Source organism: Melozone crissalis, unplaced genomic scaffold (assembly GCF_028551555.1).
Source record: "Melozone crissalis strain CALT ecotype California unplaced genomic scaffold, PUWL_Pcris_2 ptg000005l_1, whole genome shotgun sequence".
In the NCBI taxonomy this organism is placed as follows: domain Eukaryota; kingdom Metazoa; phylum Chordata; class Aves; order Passeriformes; family Passerellidae; genus Melozone; species Melozone crissalis.
The window spans coordinates 35955558-35973722 of record NW_026535783.1 but is presented as its reverse complement, the minus strand read 5'-3'; the positions used below and the strand labels follow the sequence as shown (position 1 = coordinate 35973722).

The 18165-nt window shown below is 43.3% G+C and overlaps 1 protein-coding gene across 1 annotated transcript in view; it reads left to right on the top strand.

The window, feature by feature from the left end:
* The first annotated feature begins 4126 nt into the window (after window positions 1–4126).
* The window catches only part of DAPK1 (death associated protein kinase 1), an 83668-nt gene continuing 69629 nt past the window's right edge, over window positions 4127–18165 (top strand). The window contains exon 1 of the mRNA XM_054282731.1: window positions 4127–4255. Coding sequence (XP_054138706.1) covers window positions 4194–4255 — 62 coding nt within the window. The 5' untranslated portion in view covers window positions 4127–4193. The remainder of the gene's footprint in view (window positions 4256–18165) is intronic.

The window sequence follows — 18165 nt, the reverse complement described above, 5'->3', positions numbered from 1 at the left end:
GGGGTATGTACATGGTACGGGTCCCTCATGAATAAACACATGAGTTGACAGGTGCTAGGTTAGCTGTAAGTCTCTTGGGAGATGAAAAAACATTTTTTTTCTTTTTTTTTTTTCTGAGGAACTGACCTAGAGAATAAAAAAGGCACTAATCATTCTGAGATCCTTCCAGAACAGTGATGCTGATAATTTTTATGAACTTTATTTCTATGTGTCTTTCAAAATACAGCAATTAAATGAATTTTTGCAATTTTAAACAACATAGTGGGTTTTTTTTACTGATTGAAAGGCTGAGGAATTATTTTCCCACCTAGAAAAACTTACTCTGCACCACTTAGTTGAGTCTAGTTACTGCCCTAAAAGTACTGCCTTGTGAGGCTAGAGGTCCTACCTTGTCAGCAGCTTCAGGCCTTTGTGAATCAGTGTTTTCTGTCTACTTTCTGAGTGATGCAAGACCTAATCACAAAATGCACTGGCACACCTGGAGCAACTTTTCTAGGAGAAGTGCTTTGTGTTTACTAAAACTGAGTGGCTCTATGACACTGATTGTCACCCTTCAATTGTGCTATCATCCCTGATGTTTATGATGGATAGAGAAACGCAGTTTTTGAGACCAGTAATTAGACTGCTTTATGAGAAATTAAAATAGGGGTGGAAAACCTATAAATCAGAAGAGGTTATCACACATAACCCAGGAAATTGCTTCTGTAGTCATGCTGAAAACAAATGCGGATCTCAAAAGGAAAACTATACGCAGGAGAAGTAATATCCAGCCTAAGTAATTTATGTTCTTTGCCATAATTGGGATCTTACATTGTTAGGAGAGATATGTTACCTGGATGCCAGAAAATAATTTGACAGTGATATTGAAAAGACTTATCCTGAAACAATACACTTAATATGCCTCCTCGTCTGTTGACTTTGTGTAAAAAAGGCTGGGTAGGTTCAGGAGCCAAGTGGCTGAAGAGTGCCGCACGTCACTTGACTTGCAGAAACAATGTAGCTTTCTTTTCACTTAACACTGCTGGGAGATACACATATTTGCAATTTTGATTCTTTGTAATATTTACTGAGAAACAGAACACTTGCTTTTCAACACAACAAAACGTATGAGACACTTTACGTAGTAATCTGGCAGGCACAAATCATTCCTTTGAAAACACATTTGTTGTTACTAATCTTGTCCCTGAGCCTCTTTAACACTGAAATAATCACTATCGCTCCTGATTTACAATGGTGTTAGTAAGGAGTTAATCTTACTTTATTATTTTTGTTATATTACAGTGAGTGAAAAAATCACTCACTTGACACAAAGTGACTTGAAATCATGGAACTATGAAATCATGGAGATTCTGCCACCAAGTTTATTAGGGCTGGACTTCATCCAATATGCTATTAAACCTGTAAGCATAAACCAAAATCACAGTTGCTGAATTATATTTGACAGCAATTTAGAATTATTTATTCCATTTACTACATGTACAATCCAATAATTCTCATAAACGTCGATGAGCATTTTGAAGGCACAGCAATGGGACTGGGTTCTCACCTGTACTATTCCCAGACTGCCAGATGAGTCCCACCAGGAACTGGCAAGCCCTTTAAAAGTTGACTGCATCAAACAAAACCAGGTGAATGCTTCTCTGAAAAAAACAGGAACAGTGCCTCTGTTGGCAAACCTCTTCTTTTGTACCTGTGTACACCATGGCAGGGATACGGCGTTGTGGCTGACTTCAGTCACGTGGAGCATGACTCCTCCTCATGCATACAACGTGGTCACCTGTGCTGTTGCTGCTGCCACAAGAGATTCAAACACAACCCTGCGGACACTGAGGGGCTGGACAACAGAATTCAGGCATCCCAGAACTAGATGGACAGGTGTCAGTTGCAAGATTTCCACCTTCTGATAGAGTTACTTAATGAAAGGGGAAAGAGAAACATTTAAGCAATTAATTTTTCTGTTGTTCCTTTGCATCTTGGTAATTATCTCAGTTATTGTGTATTGATTCCAATGTGCACATGCTTTACTTGTATCAATGGCAAAATTCCATTTCCTTCAGTTGAAGCAGAGTTGGTACATAACGAGTAGTACTCAATTGCATGTTTGAGCACTGCTTGCAATGCATAATACATACAAGGTACAAGAAATGCTATTCTTCTGTGAGCTCAGGGCTCCCATAAAACATCCTGAGGTAATGAAGTTAAAAAGCCCTGAAGAATCAAGCAAGGTTGGAGTGTTGGAAATTCCATGGACTGGCTACACTGGTTGTCCTTATTTTCAGCAAAGGAACAATCTCCAAAACCAAAGTGAACTTTTGAACCTGTACCCTGTGTTTGTTAAAAGCCTGGAGCTGTGTTGAAAATCTGACAGTGTAAACTGTGCGAGTCATGACTTTGAAAACCTGTTAAACATGTAGAAGATGGGCTGAAAAGGCAGAGCATCCATACTCCTGCATCTTTGGCTGCAAATGAAAGAGGGGTGCATAGTTCTTGATCTAAACTCTTTGCATGTGGTGTTGTGTAACTCCACATCCAGCAATCAACCAAATACCCTCCCTTCAATTTACAGGTAACTTCAGTGGAGGTGAAAAACATTTCTGACACTTCCACAAGGTCATGCTGTAACTCACTCAGAAAATATCGGGGATTCTGTACTTGTTGACCTGTATCTGAAGGTTAGGCTCTTTTGAAGAGCTAAATCAAGTAGGAGTGAAATCATATGAGTGCATTGAACTTCCTGTTACCTTTGATGAGCAATTCTCTCTCTGAACACCTCCGAAGTTCAGATGCAAATTTAAAGTTGCTCAGTTATGTGACGTCATGTACTTTTCAAAGGCTGAACAAAACGGATGGGAGGAAAATAGAGCTACTAGGAAAAATACTTGTGTCCAGAATGTAATCAGTACTCAACTTGGCATGGGACCAATATACTACAGAAAATCTGAGCCAGAGAAGTGACAGAAGCACATAAGATGACAAGAAAACGCCAAATATAAGGTTCAACACCCTATAGAGGGAATAGACTGTATCTTGTCTTTTGGAAAACGGTGATTATTTTGTCCTGGTGAGAGAATACCTGCAAACAACACGTAAGCATTTGCTTTGTGAGGTGCCCGAGAGCGCTGCCAGTGGCTGATGCTCCCTTCTCCGGGCGGGCCGGGACCATTCGGCGTGGGCACGTGTGCCAGACAGACTACAGCCACCCTCCTGAGCTCGCCGCTGCTGGCGCGGCCCGGGGGCTTCGGACGGGGCGGGCGCTGGCGTGGGGACCTTTTTTTTGGTAGAGCAGGGAGCCAGCAGCGGCCGGGCGGAGGGCAGCGGCCGCCGGTCTCTCGGGGCTCAGCCTGCCCGGGGCGCGGGCTGCGGGAGGGCGCGGCCGGCGGCGCGCACACAATGGCCGTGCCGGGAGCCGCCCGCAGACCGCGCTGGGCGGGTCCGGCCGCCGCGGTCTGGCCGTGCCGGGCCGTGCCGGGCCGTGCCGTGCCGTGCCGTGCCGTGCCGTGCCGTGCCGAGAGGGGCGGGGCGGGGCGGGGCGGGGCGGGCGCACCTGGCCGAGGCGGCGGGAGGCGGCGGCGGAGCAGGGGCGGGAGGCCGCGGCGAGGGGCGGAGGGCGGCGCGGCGGGCGGGCCGCTCCCTATTGGCCGCGCGGCCACACCGCGAGTGCCTGCGCGCCCGCCGGGAGCGGCCGCGGCGCTGTCGCCGCTTCCCAGGGCGCGGAGCGGCGGGAGGGCGAGCGGGTAAGCGGGGCGCGCCGCGGGAGAACGGTGCCGTTCGCCCGGCCCGGCGGCTCGCCCGGGGTCAGGCTGCGGAGGTGTCCGGGGCGGGGGGGGGCTCCTGCCGCAGGCCCGGCGGCACGTCCCGGTTGACCGGGCAACGGAGCCACTGAGGAATGCGGCGGGCGGGCGGCCGGGCTCCGGTGGCCGCCGCGGCAGCTGGGCGGCTGCCGGGGAAGGGGCGGGGGCGCGGAGCGCCGCTTTCTTCTCCCGGCGCTCGGGCAGGGACAGGGGAGGCGCTCTTCGGCCCGCGGGTGCCGCTTCCCTCGCGGGTGAGGAGAGCCCCCGGCGCCGGGAGGGACCGCGGGCAGGGGCGTTCACCTCCGCGCTCCTCCGCAGGGCGCGCAGCCAGCGCGGGGCGGCTCCGGGGCGCTGGTGATGAGGGCGCCGAGCAGGGGCTGAAGCCGGCGGCGGGCGGCGACCATGACGGTGTTCCGGCAGGAGAACCTGGAGGAGCACTACGAGACGGGCGAGGACCTTGGCAGGTGGGTGCGGGCGGACGGAGCCGTGGCCTCTGAGCGCGGCCGGGCAAGGGGCGAGGGCAGGCTCACACCCGCGTTGCCTTTCCACCGTGTCTGAGGTGCCCAAAGAGAGAAAGGGATTTGGATTTGAAGTTACCGCGCCTTTGCCTTTTTAGCACGGGTCTGATGAGATTTTTGGACAGGGACAGTTCCGAGGTGGGACCTGCTCAGCCCGACGCCCTCCCGGTGCTGTGGGGGGCTGGCAGGGGCGAGCCCGCTGTCGGCGGCGCAGCTGTGGCTGTGCGAGCCTGGCTGCTGTTCGCCGGGCGGGGAACTGGAAACGGGCTGGGCTTGAAGGAGGGAAGTTTGCATTGTTCATAGTGTGAAGGACTACGTCTGTATGGCGTGTTGAATTTTGCTTTGAGAACGCGATTAAAGCAGTGAGAGAAGCTCTGTATTCCTTCTGTATCTGTGGTGAAGATGACTGTCTGGGCATCGCTGCTGGAGCTGGAAGTCAGATTAAGGGATGAGCAGAGCGATGCAGATGCTGAGCTGCCTACTTGAACCTTGATTCTTGAATGCTGTGTAATAATGAGCCCCTCCGAGCCCACAATATTAGTCATGTCCTGTTTTTTCAGTGCTTTCCATGTTGTAAGACAGTTTAAAACACTGCATTGTGTTACATGAGAGCCTTTTTCATGTTCTTTCCACCTTCTTTAAGGAGGAATCCAATGGCATTCTTGCAAACCAGTATGGCAGAATCCTTTTCTAGTGTTCATCCTGGTGATTTCAGAGCAGAGGGTCAGTGTGCAGTTAGCACAGGGCATTCAGTACACATGGAGCAGATGTGCCCATGCGGCCTCTGTGTACCTTCCCAGTGAAGCGTCCAGTCATAGCAAATGTTGTGAACAAGTTACTTGAATAGGCAGGAACTTAGAAATATTTCATGGTTTCTTAAAAATAAATAAAAATACAAATAAACTAAAACAGAAACCCCAAACAACAACAACAAAAAACCAACCAACGAACCAAAAAAAACCCCTGAAACCCCACCCAAACAACAACTAACCAACCAAGAAGCCCCCCACATTATAAGCAAGTTAATTGCACTGTATTTCTAGTAAACTTCATCCCATTTTTATGCACGTTTGTTGATGTGACTTTGACAATAAACACGTACTTTTATTTCCACATAGTATTTTGGGTTGACATTTTCATACATCTAGAGTAACATTCTAGGACTGTGTTAGACTGTGAAGTAATATTAACTTGCTGGATAACCTCATAGGAAGATGTATTTTCATGCTAAGGCATAAGTTTGGATTTTGTGTTCTAAACAATTATTTTGGCTCCTAAGATTGCTCTATTTGATTTCCAGGTTTTTGTTTTGTTTTTTTTCTTGTCAAGGATACACAGTATTCCAAAATTCAGGTTTGGGTTTCTGGATTTTTAAAAATAAAACAATTGTTGTGCTTACAGATACTGATAAATTATTGGCTTCATGGAAGACAATAAAGACGCACGTATATTGTGGGGTTTTTAAGATTCTTCAGGGAGAAGACAATATCTAATATTGTCAATATTAGAAGGTGCTAAGGTTTATGTAATTTCTCCCGTATTTTTTTTGAAGAGGAAGTATCAGTGCAGTGTTTGGTCTCTGATGCATATTTATGAAATAGAACAATTGCCCTTAGGCCAGTTACATAAGAAGTGTTTAAATACATGCAGGTTTTTTTTCAAATAAATGTTCTTTGGAAGTCACAAGTCACAGGCTCCTGAGCACAGCAGTGGAGAGCAGGCATTTCGTTTTTACAGTATGAGAAGTGCAAACACTGAAAACGTTAGGTAGTGAAAGAACAACCACAAAAACCAGAACAAATGGAGGGTTTCAAACTGGCAGAGTGTTAGGTAATGGCATTCAGTTTAAAAATGGTATATTCATTTTATCATTTACCAACAGGTTATTACAACACTGGGGGTTTTATACATCCTAAAGCTATAGAAGCTTGGCATGCATTCTCAACCTATAATATTTTATGAATTTTAAAGAATGTTAAAATCTACTCTAGTTTTCACTTGAAAAAGAGTAAAGAAATCTAAGAATCTCATCAGTTTTATCTACATATGTGAGAAAATACCAGTGGATGGTAAAATATTGTGATATGTTTGGCAGGGTTTTACTTTAAAAATGGAATATAGCTATTTAAAAGGGCCAAAGCTTTCACTTCAGTATCATTTTAAGAAATTGGGATTATTCCAGTGTGAATTGTCATAAAACCATGAGAGTAAACAAACCTCAGGATATGGTTGTATGGTTTATTTCAGTGGTGTTTTAAACTTCTTTTTGAACTTAAATGTCTAGGGTTGCACAAACTACTTTTTTGTAAATCTGTCACTTTCCATTCCTCATTTACCCCTTAGCAGGTTTCTGACTGTTAGGTTTGCATACAAATGTAGTTGTCCTGAGGCTCAAAACTCAAGAAACAGTGAATATTAAAAACACCTTTGACTTTAAAATTTATTGTATTCCTTTGGGAATCCAAATTGTGAATTAATACTTCAGCTAAGCAATGATGAAAGGTCCCATTTTGCAAAATCAACTGATTTTCCCCTTTCTCTTGGAAGAATGCTTGTATTTCCTCTTACTTAGCTGCAGGCATGAAGCAAAAAAGGTGAATAAATTAACAGGTGAGTTTTTATTGACAAACTTGTGTTTCAATGAAAAGATCCCTAAGTTCCTAGGCCAACCTGTCTTTTCAGAGAGCTCTGTGAATTTTAATTTTAGTAATCTACATTGTTTTCCCTTGTAAATGATTTTAGTCTTTGTTACATTATAATACTTCTGACAGTAACTAGAATAAAAAATCATTTAAATATGAAAGGCATCTTGAAGAAAGCAAATGGGCTGTGTAAATTAAATTTTTGATAGAAAGTAATAAAAGAGGTTTAAGTGTTGCTTAGCATAAGACCTAGCATTATTGGAAATAAGAAGGGATGATGGTGTGCCTTGGCTTAAAAAAAATTGTGTTCTCTAGTTTTCTGGTATTCTACTGTGCTTTTGCAGAAAAGGCAATAAACAGTCATAGTCCTATTACCAAAAAAGTCTGAGTTTTCTTCTAGTCTTAAGTTAGTTTTCACTTATGCCTGGAGAGAATAAGAAAAAAGAAATTTGTAATTGTGAATACTGGTAGAATCAACCTTATTTATTTTTCTTGCCCATACCTGATTTCTCCTGAGAAGTTCATGGCTGTTAAGGTTGGTTTATCTTAGGCTTTTGTACCAATGCAGTCTTGGGAGACTTATGGATCTAATGCTATCTTTGGAACATATAAGAAGATTGCTCTTGATTAGCCTATGGTGTGTTGCATACACTTTTTTTTTTGTTTTCCATCTTTCTTGCAAATTTGAAATTACACGTGTTACTTGTTCACATGCAGGCTACCTGCAGACGTGTTAAGTAATCATCTAACCATGAAGTTTCAAGGGGTGGTAAACATTATCATGCAAGAGCAACGAATTCGCTAAACACAGTTTTGTCATTTTAATTCTGCCTGCAGTTGCAGGTGGTGTGACTGTGCATTTTAAATACCTTGCTGCAGTGCTTTTAATTCAGTCCTCCCAAAAGTCAGGAATTCAAGTTCAGCAGTATTAAAAACCTCACTATGGTGAGCAAGCAAGTAAAGACCTTCAAAGTACACTGAACCTTTCAAGGTATGTTTTTCACCATGACTGGCCTTGCTTGGGAATTCATACAGTATTGTGAGAAATGTGGTGTTGTTTAAATAATTTTAGGGAGAGCTATCCAAAGCTGTGTTATAAATACATACTGTGTTTGTCTGTGTGAGTTCTTGATCATATAGACAGCTTCTTCTTCCTTCACCCCCAACACCCACGTTTGGTATTTTTGGTTGTTTTATTTTCCTTCAAGCTTTCATGTGCTTTCTAAAAGAGATGCAGAGTGTTAGGGTAAAGTTTTGGAATTGAAGAATGGTATTTGCATTGCACTGTGGTTCACAATTTTTAGACTCTTGTTGATTCAGAAAGCAGGAAGAGATATCTAACAGTTCTGAATGTCAGGCTTGTATGGACCTGTTGGAGTCACTAGGGAAACACTTGTAACTTGTCAGAGGAAGGCTATACTGAATCTTGCCAGTTTTGGAGACTGCTCTGACTCTGCTTGGTAACTCACTAGTCAGAGATGCTAAGAGTAAAAAGTAGCAACCTAACCCTGCTACCTAATGTACCTAATGGCTTTATCAGTCGTGAGAGAAAACTGCCTAACATGCTAAAGGCTAACATGCTGAAGATGTTGATAAGAGAGAACAGAGAGCTGTGCAAATATGTATTTACATTCTGTTAGATGTTCCTCTACCTTTCAGAGTTGAGTGAAAAAGGATTGTTTTTTTATTTTTCCAGGAAAATTATTTCCATTGTAAACAGGGAGTATGTAGGCTGAATGTACAAATATATATATATATATAGGCATGAATGTATGTGTTTTGATCATTCAGATATTGGATTTTGGTAGCACTGCTTTTTACAGCTGCAGAGGCTGCCTGTCATCTATCCAAACACTGCAACTACACTGCTCTTCTGTATGGGGAGGAAAGTAAAAGCACTGAAAAAACCACCAAACAAACGAACCTGAATGGCAACTAGATTTTAACCCTCATGGTACTTTTCAGGCTTGACAATCTAAGTTAATCTTGCTAACTAGCCCATGTATTAAAATTGCCAGGCTCTGTTGTGAGATTTATAGGATGTGAAAGACATCATGAATATCACAAAGGGGATACTTCCTTTTAAAACTGTCACGTTTAAAACCCATGACAGCCATCTTTAATAATCTTATAGTGTAACATTTTTTCCTATGTATCAGAAAGTCATATGGGGGATGGGAAGGAGAAGTGTGAAAGATGGTTTCATAAGGCTAAAACTAGTGCATGTGAGCTACAAACTTTTTAACTGTGGTACATTGAAATTTCCAGTTTCTGTTTCCTCGTGTTTTCTTGATATAAGAAAGAAAATAACATTGCTCCATTACAAGGCATGTGTTAACCTTCCTTTTCATGCGGCAGTAAAATGGTTAAACTGCAAAAGCAGAAGGTGCAAACCCCTGCGGTCCCATTTCCTGTTTTTTGTAGAGGCATGGTGATAAATACTGCAAGTGTATCATTCACTGGTTTTACAACTACTTTATTCACATTTTAGTAGTACATGATAATTAATTAAATTGAGTGGACTATCGGAGCTTTTCAGGGAAAAGGACCTAAGAAGGAACTCAAAATGTTGATGGCAAAGTCCCTGACCAGGAAACTTGATTGATTGGTGTCTTTGTGTGCCCTTTTGACTTTTTTCGAAGAATTGAAAATGTAATTTCAATGATGTAATTCAAATTACATCAAATAACTCTTTTTATGCTGTTTGTAAGCCATGGCCATGTTTTATCAGTCAACTCTTGGAGGAGAAGTTGGTTGTTCCATGCTTGTCTTTAAGTCCTGGCTTTGATGGTTGCATGGATACTGAAAAGGAAAGTTTCTTAACTGGAAAGCATAGTTGCAAAAATTATACATCTCAACTCACTTTGCCTCCCAGACATGCTTTAAAATGTTTTCTTTTTGGAAATGCACAATAACCTGCAAGCTGCTGATTGCGCAGGCTGCAAGAGCTGTCACCATACAATGCCACTGGTGACAATTGCTGCCGTATAAAATGTGCTGAGAGGTTTGCTTCATGAAAAGCACAAGAAGTGCTGATGCTTTTTTGGGTATAACTTGGTCCTGCTTACTTTATTTCTTTCTCTTGGGAAGAATAATGGCTGCTTTGTATTTCCTTTAAAATACAGTGTAATAAAAACTGGAGCTTGCTGATTATTCGGTGCTCTCAATTTAAATGCACAAATCTTTGTAAATCTAAACTCATCAGGAAGAAGATAAAAATGCTTGTCTGATTTTTCTTCTAGCCAGGCTCAGTGAGGCATGACCAGTACCAGAGCAGGTGTGTTAGGGGTGTGCTGAAACTCCAATCTGTCCTTCTAGCTTTCCAGATTAGTCCTTCTGTGTTGTGGGGATTTTTAGGTGTTTGTTTTTTTGCTCCCCATTTTCTCTCTTTACAGATGTTGAGGATGTCATTTGCTTTGCTGGAATTATGTATACTGAACAGAAGTTGGCCCCTTTAGCCTAGAAAGGGGAGGCTGACACCGCTGTTTCATGAGACCTTTGTTCAAAGCTGAGGCTGCATGCAGTGTTGGTGGTTGAAAGGATCAGTATCTCTTTCCTCTGCTGTGTTTCTCTGTAGGCTGTTTTGTTTCAGGGTTGGGGTTTTTCTATTTTTTTTTTTTAGTGCTGCTGTCAAAGGGGAAAAATACCTACCTTATATATAATTTATGGCAGGTGTACACTCTCAGATCAGCTGAAAGCACTGTGAAATCTCAGCCTGCATGGAGTTGTGATTGCCTCCATAAATCTACTTTGAGTTAAATATGAAGGAGGGACCAAGATAAAGAGTCACTTTGCCACAAAGACAGAAGAGCATAAACTGACAACAAGGAAGTATAAGCTGGAAAATAGGAGAACTCTGGGAGATGCAATAGCAGTTGAAGTAATCTTCACAAATGGTTGTTGCAGTTAGTCAGAGGTATTCAAAACTGGACCAGTTTTTGGAGGAGATTGTGTGTTTCTCATGAGACCCTGGCTTAATGTCCAGTTGTTTTTCTGTTTTTAACTGGCTTGGTTAGAATACCTGTGCAACTTGTTGATACAATTTTATATTCTGAAGAAATGATGCCAGTTAAAGCAGTGGCTCAGCACCTTGTGTCCTGGATGGTAGTGGATTTGAAGGAGCTCTGCCTCAAATAAAAGTGTTTCTCAAACTCTGTTTTGTCCCCCTTGCATGAAGATAGGTGACACAAAGGAGGGATATGCACTAAACCTGAACAGCATTCATTGACTTGCCACGCAGTATAATAGGTCATACTTAACTATGATGAGTAAGTGGCTGAGATGGGTGAAGCTGAGAAAAGTGCCGACAAAGCCTAAAGATCTTGAAGCCTTTACTGTTTAGTTGCATGTCTACCTTAAGCAGTCAGTTTTGGCATAATGTGAAATTTTGCAGAACTGGGTACAAAGCCCAGTGCCAAGGAGTCTAATACAGGTGATGTTACTAAACTCTGAGATCTTGTCTAGGAGGTGACACAGGAGGAGTGGAGCCTGCACGTTTTGGTTAGTTGTTGGGTGACATTTCTGTTGGTTTTGGTACAGTTATGGAACAGATTCATGACAGAGATGAATTGTCGGGGCAGGAATCTTTCCATATCCTTGTGAACCTTGGTATGTCCTTCTTCACATGTTACTTGCAGGTCTTGTCCCTCCATTTGAAAGAGATGACTGCTGTCCTTTTCTAAAGTGAATAAGAGATGCTAAGCTAAGGTGGTGAAGCTGTGAGATGAAGCTGCTTGAGAGAGAATATTGAAGACTTCAGTACATTTAACCTTGTACCACTATGCTTGGAGTGGTATGATATTATTAATATGCTGCAAAAATTAAAATGGTTGGTGAAACAAACTTTTGAAACTATATTTACATTTGCAATTTTCACAGATGGCTCTGCAGGCTGGAATTGAAAGGCTTCCTGCCTCAAGGAAAGTGACCTTATGGGACCTGTTGAAATGAACCAGTATGAACAAGGAATCTAAATTGTATAAAGATAGAGCTTGTGAAATTAAAAGAAAGAATTACATGATACTGGAAAAGGAGAAGGCTGATCAGGATACAGTCATTCATGATATTTTGGATCAGTTTAAACACTGTCTTTCAAAGTTTCCAGGCATATTATAGTCCTTGAGGATGTTGTCCTGTTTTATTAAAAGTGTGGTGTTGTTAGCATGCTGGGGTTTTGTGGATTTTTTTGCTTCTGGCACAGGTTGATGTTGGAGGGAATATCTTATAATGAGTACTTTTCCCTCAGTCCCAGAACAACTTACATGGTTTACAGCAGTGCTGTAAGACACTACAGTGAGTAATACACATGGTGGCCTGCAGCCTTACTCTCTTGGTATCAGAAGTTTAATTTCCTTCCCCTTCTTCCTTCCCGTTTGTGCAAGCTGGTGTGCCAATCCATTTCTGCTTCCAGAGGCAGGGGTGCTGAGGAGGAAGCATGGCTGCGGGGCTGACCATGCAGGGACCCTGGTGTGCCACTCTACTGGAGTGGTGTGCCACTCTTCTAGACCAAACCTCCCCCAGTGCCATCTGCCTGCAGGTGCAAGTCTCTGTTTGTTATGAAGCTCAGGTGGTCTTCTATGTGTTTAACAGAAAGAACAACTGGGTGGTCATGAGCTTATGGGGATCTGTAAGCTTTATCCAAAGCTGGAGATTTCATTGTGTGAATTATAACTGTTTACATACTGATTGAAATTACAGTTTGAGATTTTTTTTTTTTTTTTTTTCTGAATTATACCAAGTAGTGAGGTTTTGGAAAGGATGAAAATTACTTGGGGTAATAGCATTTGTCTGTGCATTTCTTGCCTAAACAGGAGGCTAAGAGCCTGTAACTGAACCAATGTACTGGAAATATTTTATTTCCACCATGTATTTATTTGTGAGCTATCAATGGTATGCTTCTAAGTTTACACGAGTTACTTGGAGTCCTGCTTTCTGCCTGGTATGTAAATTGGCTTCTGGACTCTTGTACCTTTCCTCAGTCTTCTCTCAAGTGTCAGTGGTTGTTTTAGCTTTGAGATACTGGCTAGGTGTGGCTGTAGAAGTATGCACTTAGAGTGCCTGCTCCTATGCCATGGGAACTGATAGCAGAGGGACATTTTCCCCTGACCACAGTCTGTTGGACTAGTGCTCTGAAGTTGTAAACACTTATGGGACAGAGAAAGGCTGTTCATTTTTTGGAAACTGGTGCTTTTAACTGTCTTGTGCTTATGGAGAAGTGGTGTGGACACTCATCTCTTCCCTCCTATTCTTTCTGTTTGCTGAAGTTTTTAGAGAAGAGAATTGAACTTCACTGCTGATATGGTATTTTGTAATCCTGTATTTCTAAAGGAGACTAAGAAAACTAATGCATAAATTTTCAAATCATGTCTGTCCTTTGTGGTGGCTGTTATTTGGCACTGTGCTTACTTTGCCTAGCTATGTAATAGCTAGTCAAAAAGGCATAACTAAGTGCAGCTAAATTCTGTGCTAACTGATAATGTTTTATTCTGACATCGTTTACAATTAAGTTATTCTGCCATGTTAAATCATTCTGTCAGGTTTAGTGGGTGACAAGGTGTGTGGCTGCTGTGAGAAGCTGCTAGAAGTTTCCCACCAGCAGAGCCCATCCCTGATGGCTCTGAAGATGAACATGCTGCTGGCTAAAACTGAGCAAATTGAAGATCTGTGATGACATATTTAAGAAGAAAATGAGATCAAAGTGGGGCACAGGTTTGGGGTTTTTTCCTCTAGCCAGAGGAGGAGGTGAGAGCACATGAGAGAAACAACATGGAGGCACCAAGGTCAGTGGAAAAGGACAGCAGGAGGTGCTCCATGCACTGGAGCTGAGATTCCTCTGCAGCCCCTGGTGCAGACCACGGTGAAGCAGCTGTGCCCCCGCAGCCCACGGGGGATGCAGAGATCCACCCGCAGCCCACGGGGGATGCAGAGATCCACCCACAGCCCATGGGGATCCGTGGGGGATGCAGAGACCCACCCACAGCCCACGGGGGATGCAGAGATCCACCCACAGCCCATGGAGATCCATGGGGGATGCAGAGATCCACCCACCCACAGCCCATGGAGATCCATGGGGGATGCAGAGATCCACCCACAGCCCGTGGGGATCCATGGGGGATGCAGAGATCCACCCATGGCACACAGGGATCCATGGGGGATGCAGAGATCCACCCACAGCCCATGGGGATCCATGGGGGATGCAGAGATCCACCCATGGCACACAGGGATCCATGGGGGATGCAGAGATCCACCCGCAGCCCATGGGGATCCATGGGGGATGCAGAGATCCACCCACAGCCCATGGAGATCCATGGGGGATGCAGAGATCCACCCACAGCCCGTGGGGATCCATGGGGGATGCAGAGATCCACCCATGGCACACAGGGATCCATGGGGAATGCAGAGATCCACCCACAGCCCATGGGGGAGGTGTTCAGGCTGAAGTGGGTGGATGCCTGGAGGAGGCTGTGATCCAGTGGGAGACCTGGTGGAGGGAGAGAGCCCTGCTTCCAGGCTGGAGCAGCCTGTCCTTGGAGAGCTGCACCCCATGGGAAGAGAGGCCTGTGTCACAGCAGTTTTGGAGCACTGTGTGCCCATGGGAGGGACTCAGTTCCTGCAGTTTTGGGAGGACTGCTGCTCATGGCAGTGGACCCGTGCTGGAGTAGTTTATGGAGAACTGTCTCCTGTGGGAGGAAGCCCGCGTCTCACAGGGGAGGGACCCTTCTCCCAGAGCAGCGGAAGAAAACTTTGGGTGGTGAACTGACCAAAGCCCCCACACCCGGTCTCCCTGCTCTGTTGATGGGAAGGAGGGGTTGGCTGGGGGAAGAAGAAGTGTTTTAAGGGCTTTTTTTACTTCTCATTATCCTCCTCTGATTTTTTTGGTAATAAATTCACTTTGTACCTCTAAGTTGAGCCTGTTTTTCCCTTGAAGGGTTTTCTCATGGTTCTTGTCAACTCATGAAGCCTTGGTTAATTTTTTTCTCTCCTCTGCCCAGCTGTGGCTGGAGAGGGTGACTTTTGTGGGTGCCTGGTGTTTGGCCAGTGTCAAACCATAACATGGCTTTTGTCCACCAAGGAAAATAATACTACTGCGGATCTTACTTGGGTCCTACAACTTTGAGGCCAAGAACTCAACATTGAATAACTCTGTCAACAAGACTGGGAGTTTATTATTGTATAAGGCAAAAAAAAATATATGAAAGTCTTGAATGGTAATAGATTTTATTTTTCAATACCTCTCTTCTTGCTGACTTGGACTCTTTTGTTAGGACACTTGGCTCCTGTTACCTTTAAGTAAGGTGATGCAGATGTAATCCTAAAGATAGATACTTCAAATTCTCTCCTTCAGCTTTCTCTTTCTTTTAGGGATTTAGTTTTGTTTGCTTTGGGTTTGAGTATGTGTTTTTGTTTTGTTGTGGTTTTTATTCCTTGCAAACGCAGACTTCAAACATTTTGGTATGGGAGTGTTGATTTTGTTGGTATATTATCTGTCTGGCAATATTTTCTTATCTCCATGAGCGGGACCATCTGCGTAGAATTGCTGTTTATTCCCCGGTGAAGGAAAGCACGTCAGGGAATGGCTCAGTTCCTTATATCTCATCTTTTCTCATGGTTTTTTACTTGAAAGGGCCTTCTGATACTATTTACTTCACATTCTTGTCTGAAAGGAGGATATCGCTTTTCCTGGCTTTGCTGCCAGTTCTAACATTAGCTGAAGAACAAACGATTCCAGATTCTATCTTGCAAAGCTGGTCTACTTCTGCTGCCTCTTTTGTTCCTCTAGAAAGAAACCTTTGCGTTACTGTTCCTCATAAGGGTGTGTTAGCTCCTGGTCGGTGCTGCTCTGCCTGCCTGCGAGCCTCCCCGGCGTGGCTAAGCCAGCCTAGCGCCAGGGTCAGAGGATGGGATGGTGCTGTTCCTCACCCTCCTGCTCCTCACTGAGCAGCATTCTCCCGCCCTAGCGCTGGCACCATCCTGAGCACAGCCTGGAAGCGGGAGGGGATTACAGATTGAGCTCTCTGAACTGGGTCAGCACGGGCATGTCAGACGAGGATCAGTGCCAGCCAGCAGCACAACATAGGAATGCAGGGCCTGCGGGATGGGGAAGCCTCTGTTTGTGACAGGTACTGGCTCAGCCCACTATAGCACGCTGAAAATCCTGCACCGATGTGCTCTGCCTCAGGGCTGTGCAGGTCCGGCCAGCCAAGGCCCTGTGGAAGAGCTGCTCTGAACTGGGGAGCAAAACCTGACTGTGATTAACCCTGGACAATGAGACTGGTGACAGCACAGTCTGAGTATGTTTTCCTGTGGCAGCAGCCATAGGGTAGCCAGACAATCCCTCCTTTGCACAGAGATCAGAGAAGACAACTTGGAATTTGTTTTTTTAAAAGTTTTTTGGGTTTTTTTAATGTTCTAAATTCTGAAGTGCCCAAGCTCATCTACAGACTTGAATAGCTGTGAATCTGTGAATAAAAGCTGAAGATCTGGGGAAGCGGGCAATTACTTTGTTTTAATTAGTGGCTCATAAAACCATAATGTATATGGGAGTTACTAAGGCACTTAGCATGAGAGCATTGTTTTTGTGACACAAACTGCTTTGTTTGTAATGCCATGTCATCTTAGAAAGCCGCCTTTAAGTCACGGAAAAGCATCACTGGTTTAAGTGATGTGTTTATAGCTCAGTGAGTTTCTTACATATTCAACTAACATCAGGTTAATAACTGGAGGAGAAAATCCAGAATTTTTCTACACAAAAAATTACTCCATCATCTTCTGTGGAACATAAGTAGGTTGTTTCTCCTTATGCCCTAATACTGAAAGGTTAGTAATGCACCTGTGTATTTTAGTGATTCTTCATACCTGGTAGAAGTAGAAAGTAACCAAACTTTACATAATTTCCCACCTTCAATTTGTATAACTTCTAGACCTGTATAATTTCATAACCTGCTTGGGGCTTTGCAGTCCATCCTCACTTCTGCTCCTAGTGATTAGGTTTCATCATTTGTCTAGCAAGCGTTTGAATGATCCATACTCTATGACTGCATTAAATGGGTTTTTTTCAATTATACTGAAAAATACCATTTTCTTATATTAGCACTGTTTAATGTATTTAGCAGGTACAGCTGTGCTGTAAAGGTGATGAATTTCTGTGTTTTTGTTTGTGGCCATTGAACATAAAAACCTCCTGGAGTAAAAATCTCCATAGGAATGATGCTTATAGGCACAGTGTTATTGCTCATAAGGATGGTAGGTCATACGCCACTAAATAGGGAATTTCTGAAAATGTGAAAGGAAGAAAGGCTGTTCATTGTGATGAAAGAGTGGATCACACAAGTGAGGTCTGATAAGAATTATCACTAGACTTTTCTTTCTTAAGCTGAAGGACAAACACCGATTCAGGCACGCTTCAAAACCCATTGCTGAAAAGAGAAGCGCGTAACTAAAAAAACTCGTTATGAAATAGCAGCAAGAACAGCCTTTAGCACCACCAAAATCAAATGTTTGTTCTGCTCATATGTTCTAATATTCACACCAGTCTCCTGGTTTAAGATTTTCTGAGCTAGTGATAACTGAGCTTTTATGATAAGTTCCGAGTCAGACTTATGTCACGTCTTTAAACGTTTCGCTAGATTAACTTACGATTTAATGTTAATTGCTGAGTTAGTTTACAAATGTCATGAAAAGCCCAAAAGAAGGGGAAAATGAAGTATTAAATAATAGTAAAAGCATTTAAACTGAAGTACTCTCAAGGCATATAAAGTTCTGTATTTATATGGCAGTACGTAGGCATTGATTCTTAAAGTAGCTGTATGTGTACGTGTACTTTTTAATACTATGAATGGCAGTTGCTTGAAAATCTCTAGCTTTCTTTGCATTATTTCTTTTTTTTTTTCTTTTTTCTTTTTCCTTTTTTTTTTTTTTTTTTGGATTTTCCTGTATGTTATAGCTGTAGCTATTACTTCAACTGCTTACAAGTGTGAGTACTCCACTTTTTGTAGTGCAAGATAATTTCTGAAAATACTTTAGCAGATGTGCATGTATTCAGACCAAACAAGTTTCTACAGACTCCAGCCCAGGCATCATTAATAGGAAATGGGTGATATACAGCTGCCTTGGTAGTTTTATAGCCATACACATTCTTCCAGCTTGTGCACTAAATACCATTACATTTTGACATGGACTTTACAGCTGTGTTTTAAACTCCTTTGTCTATGAGTA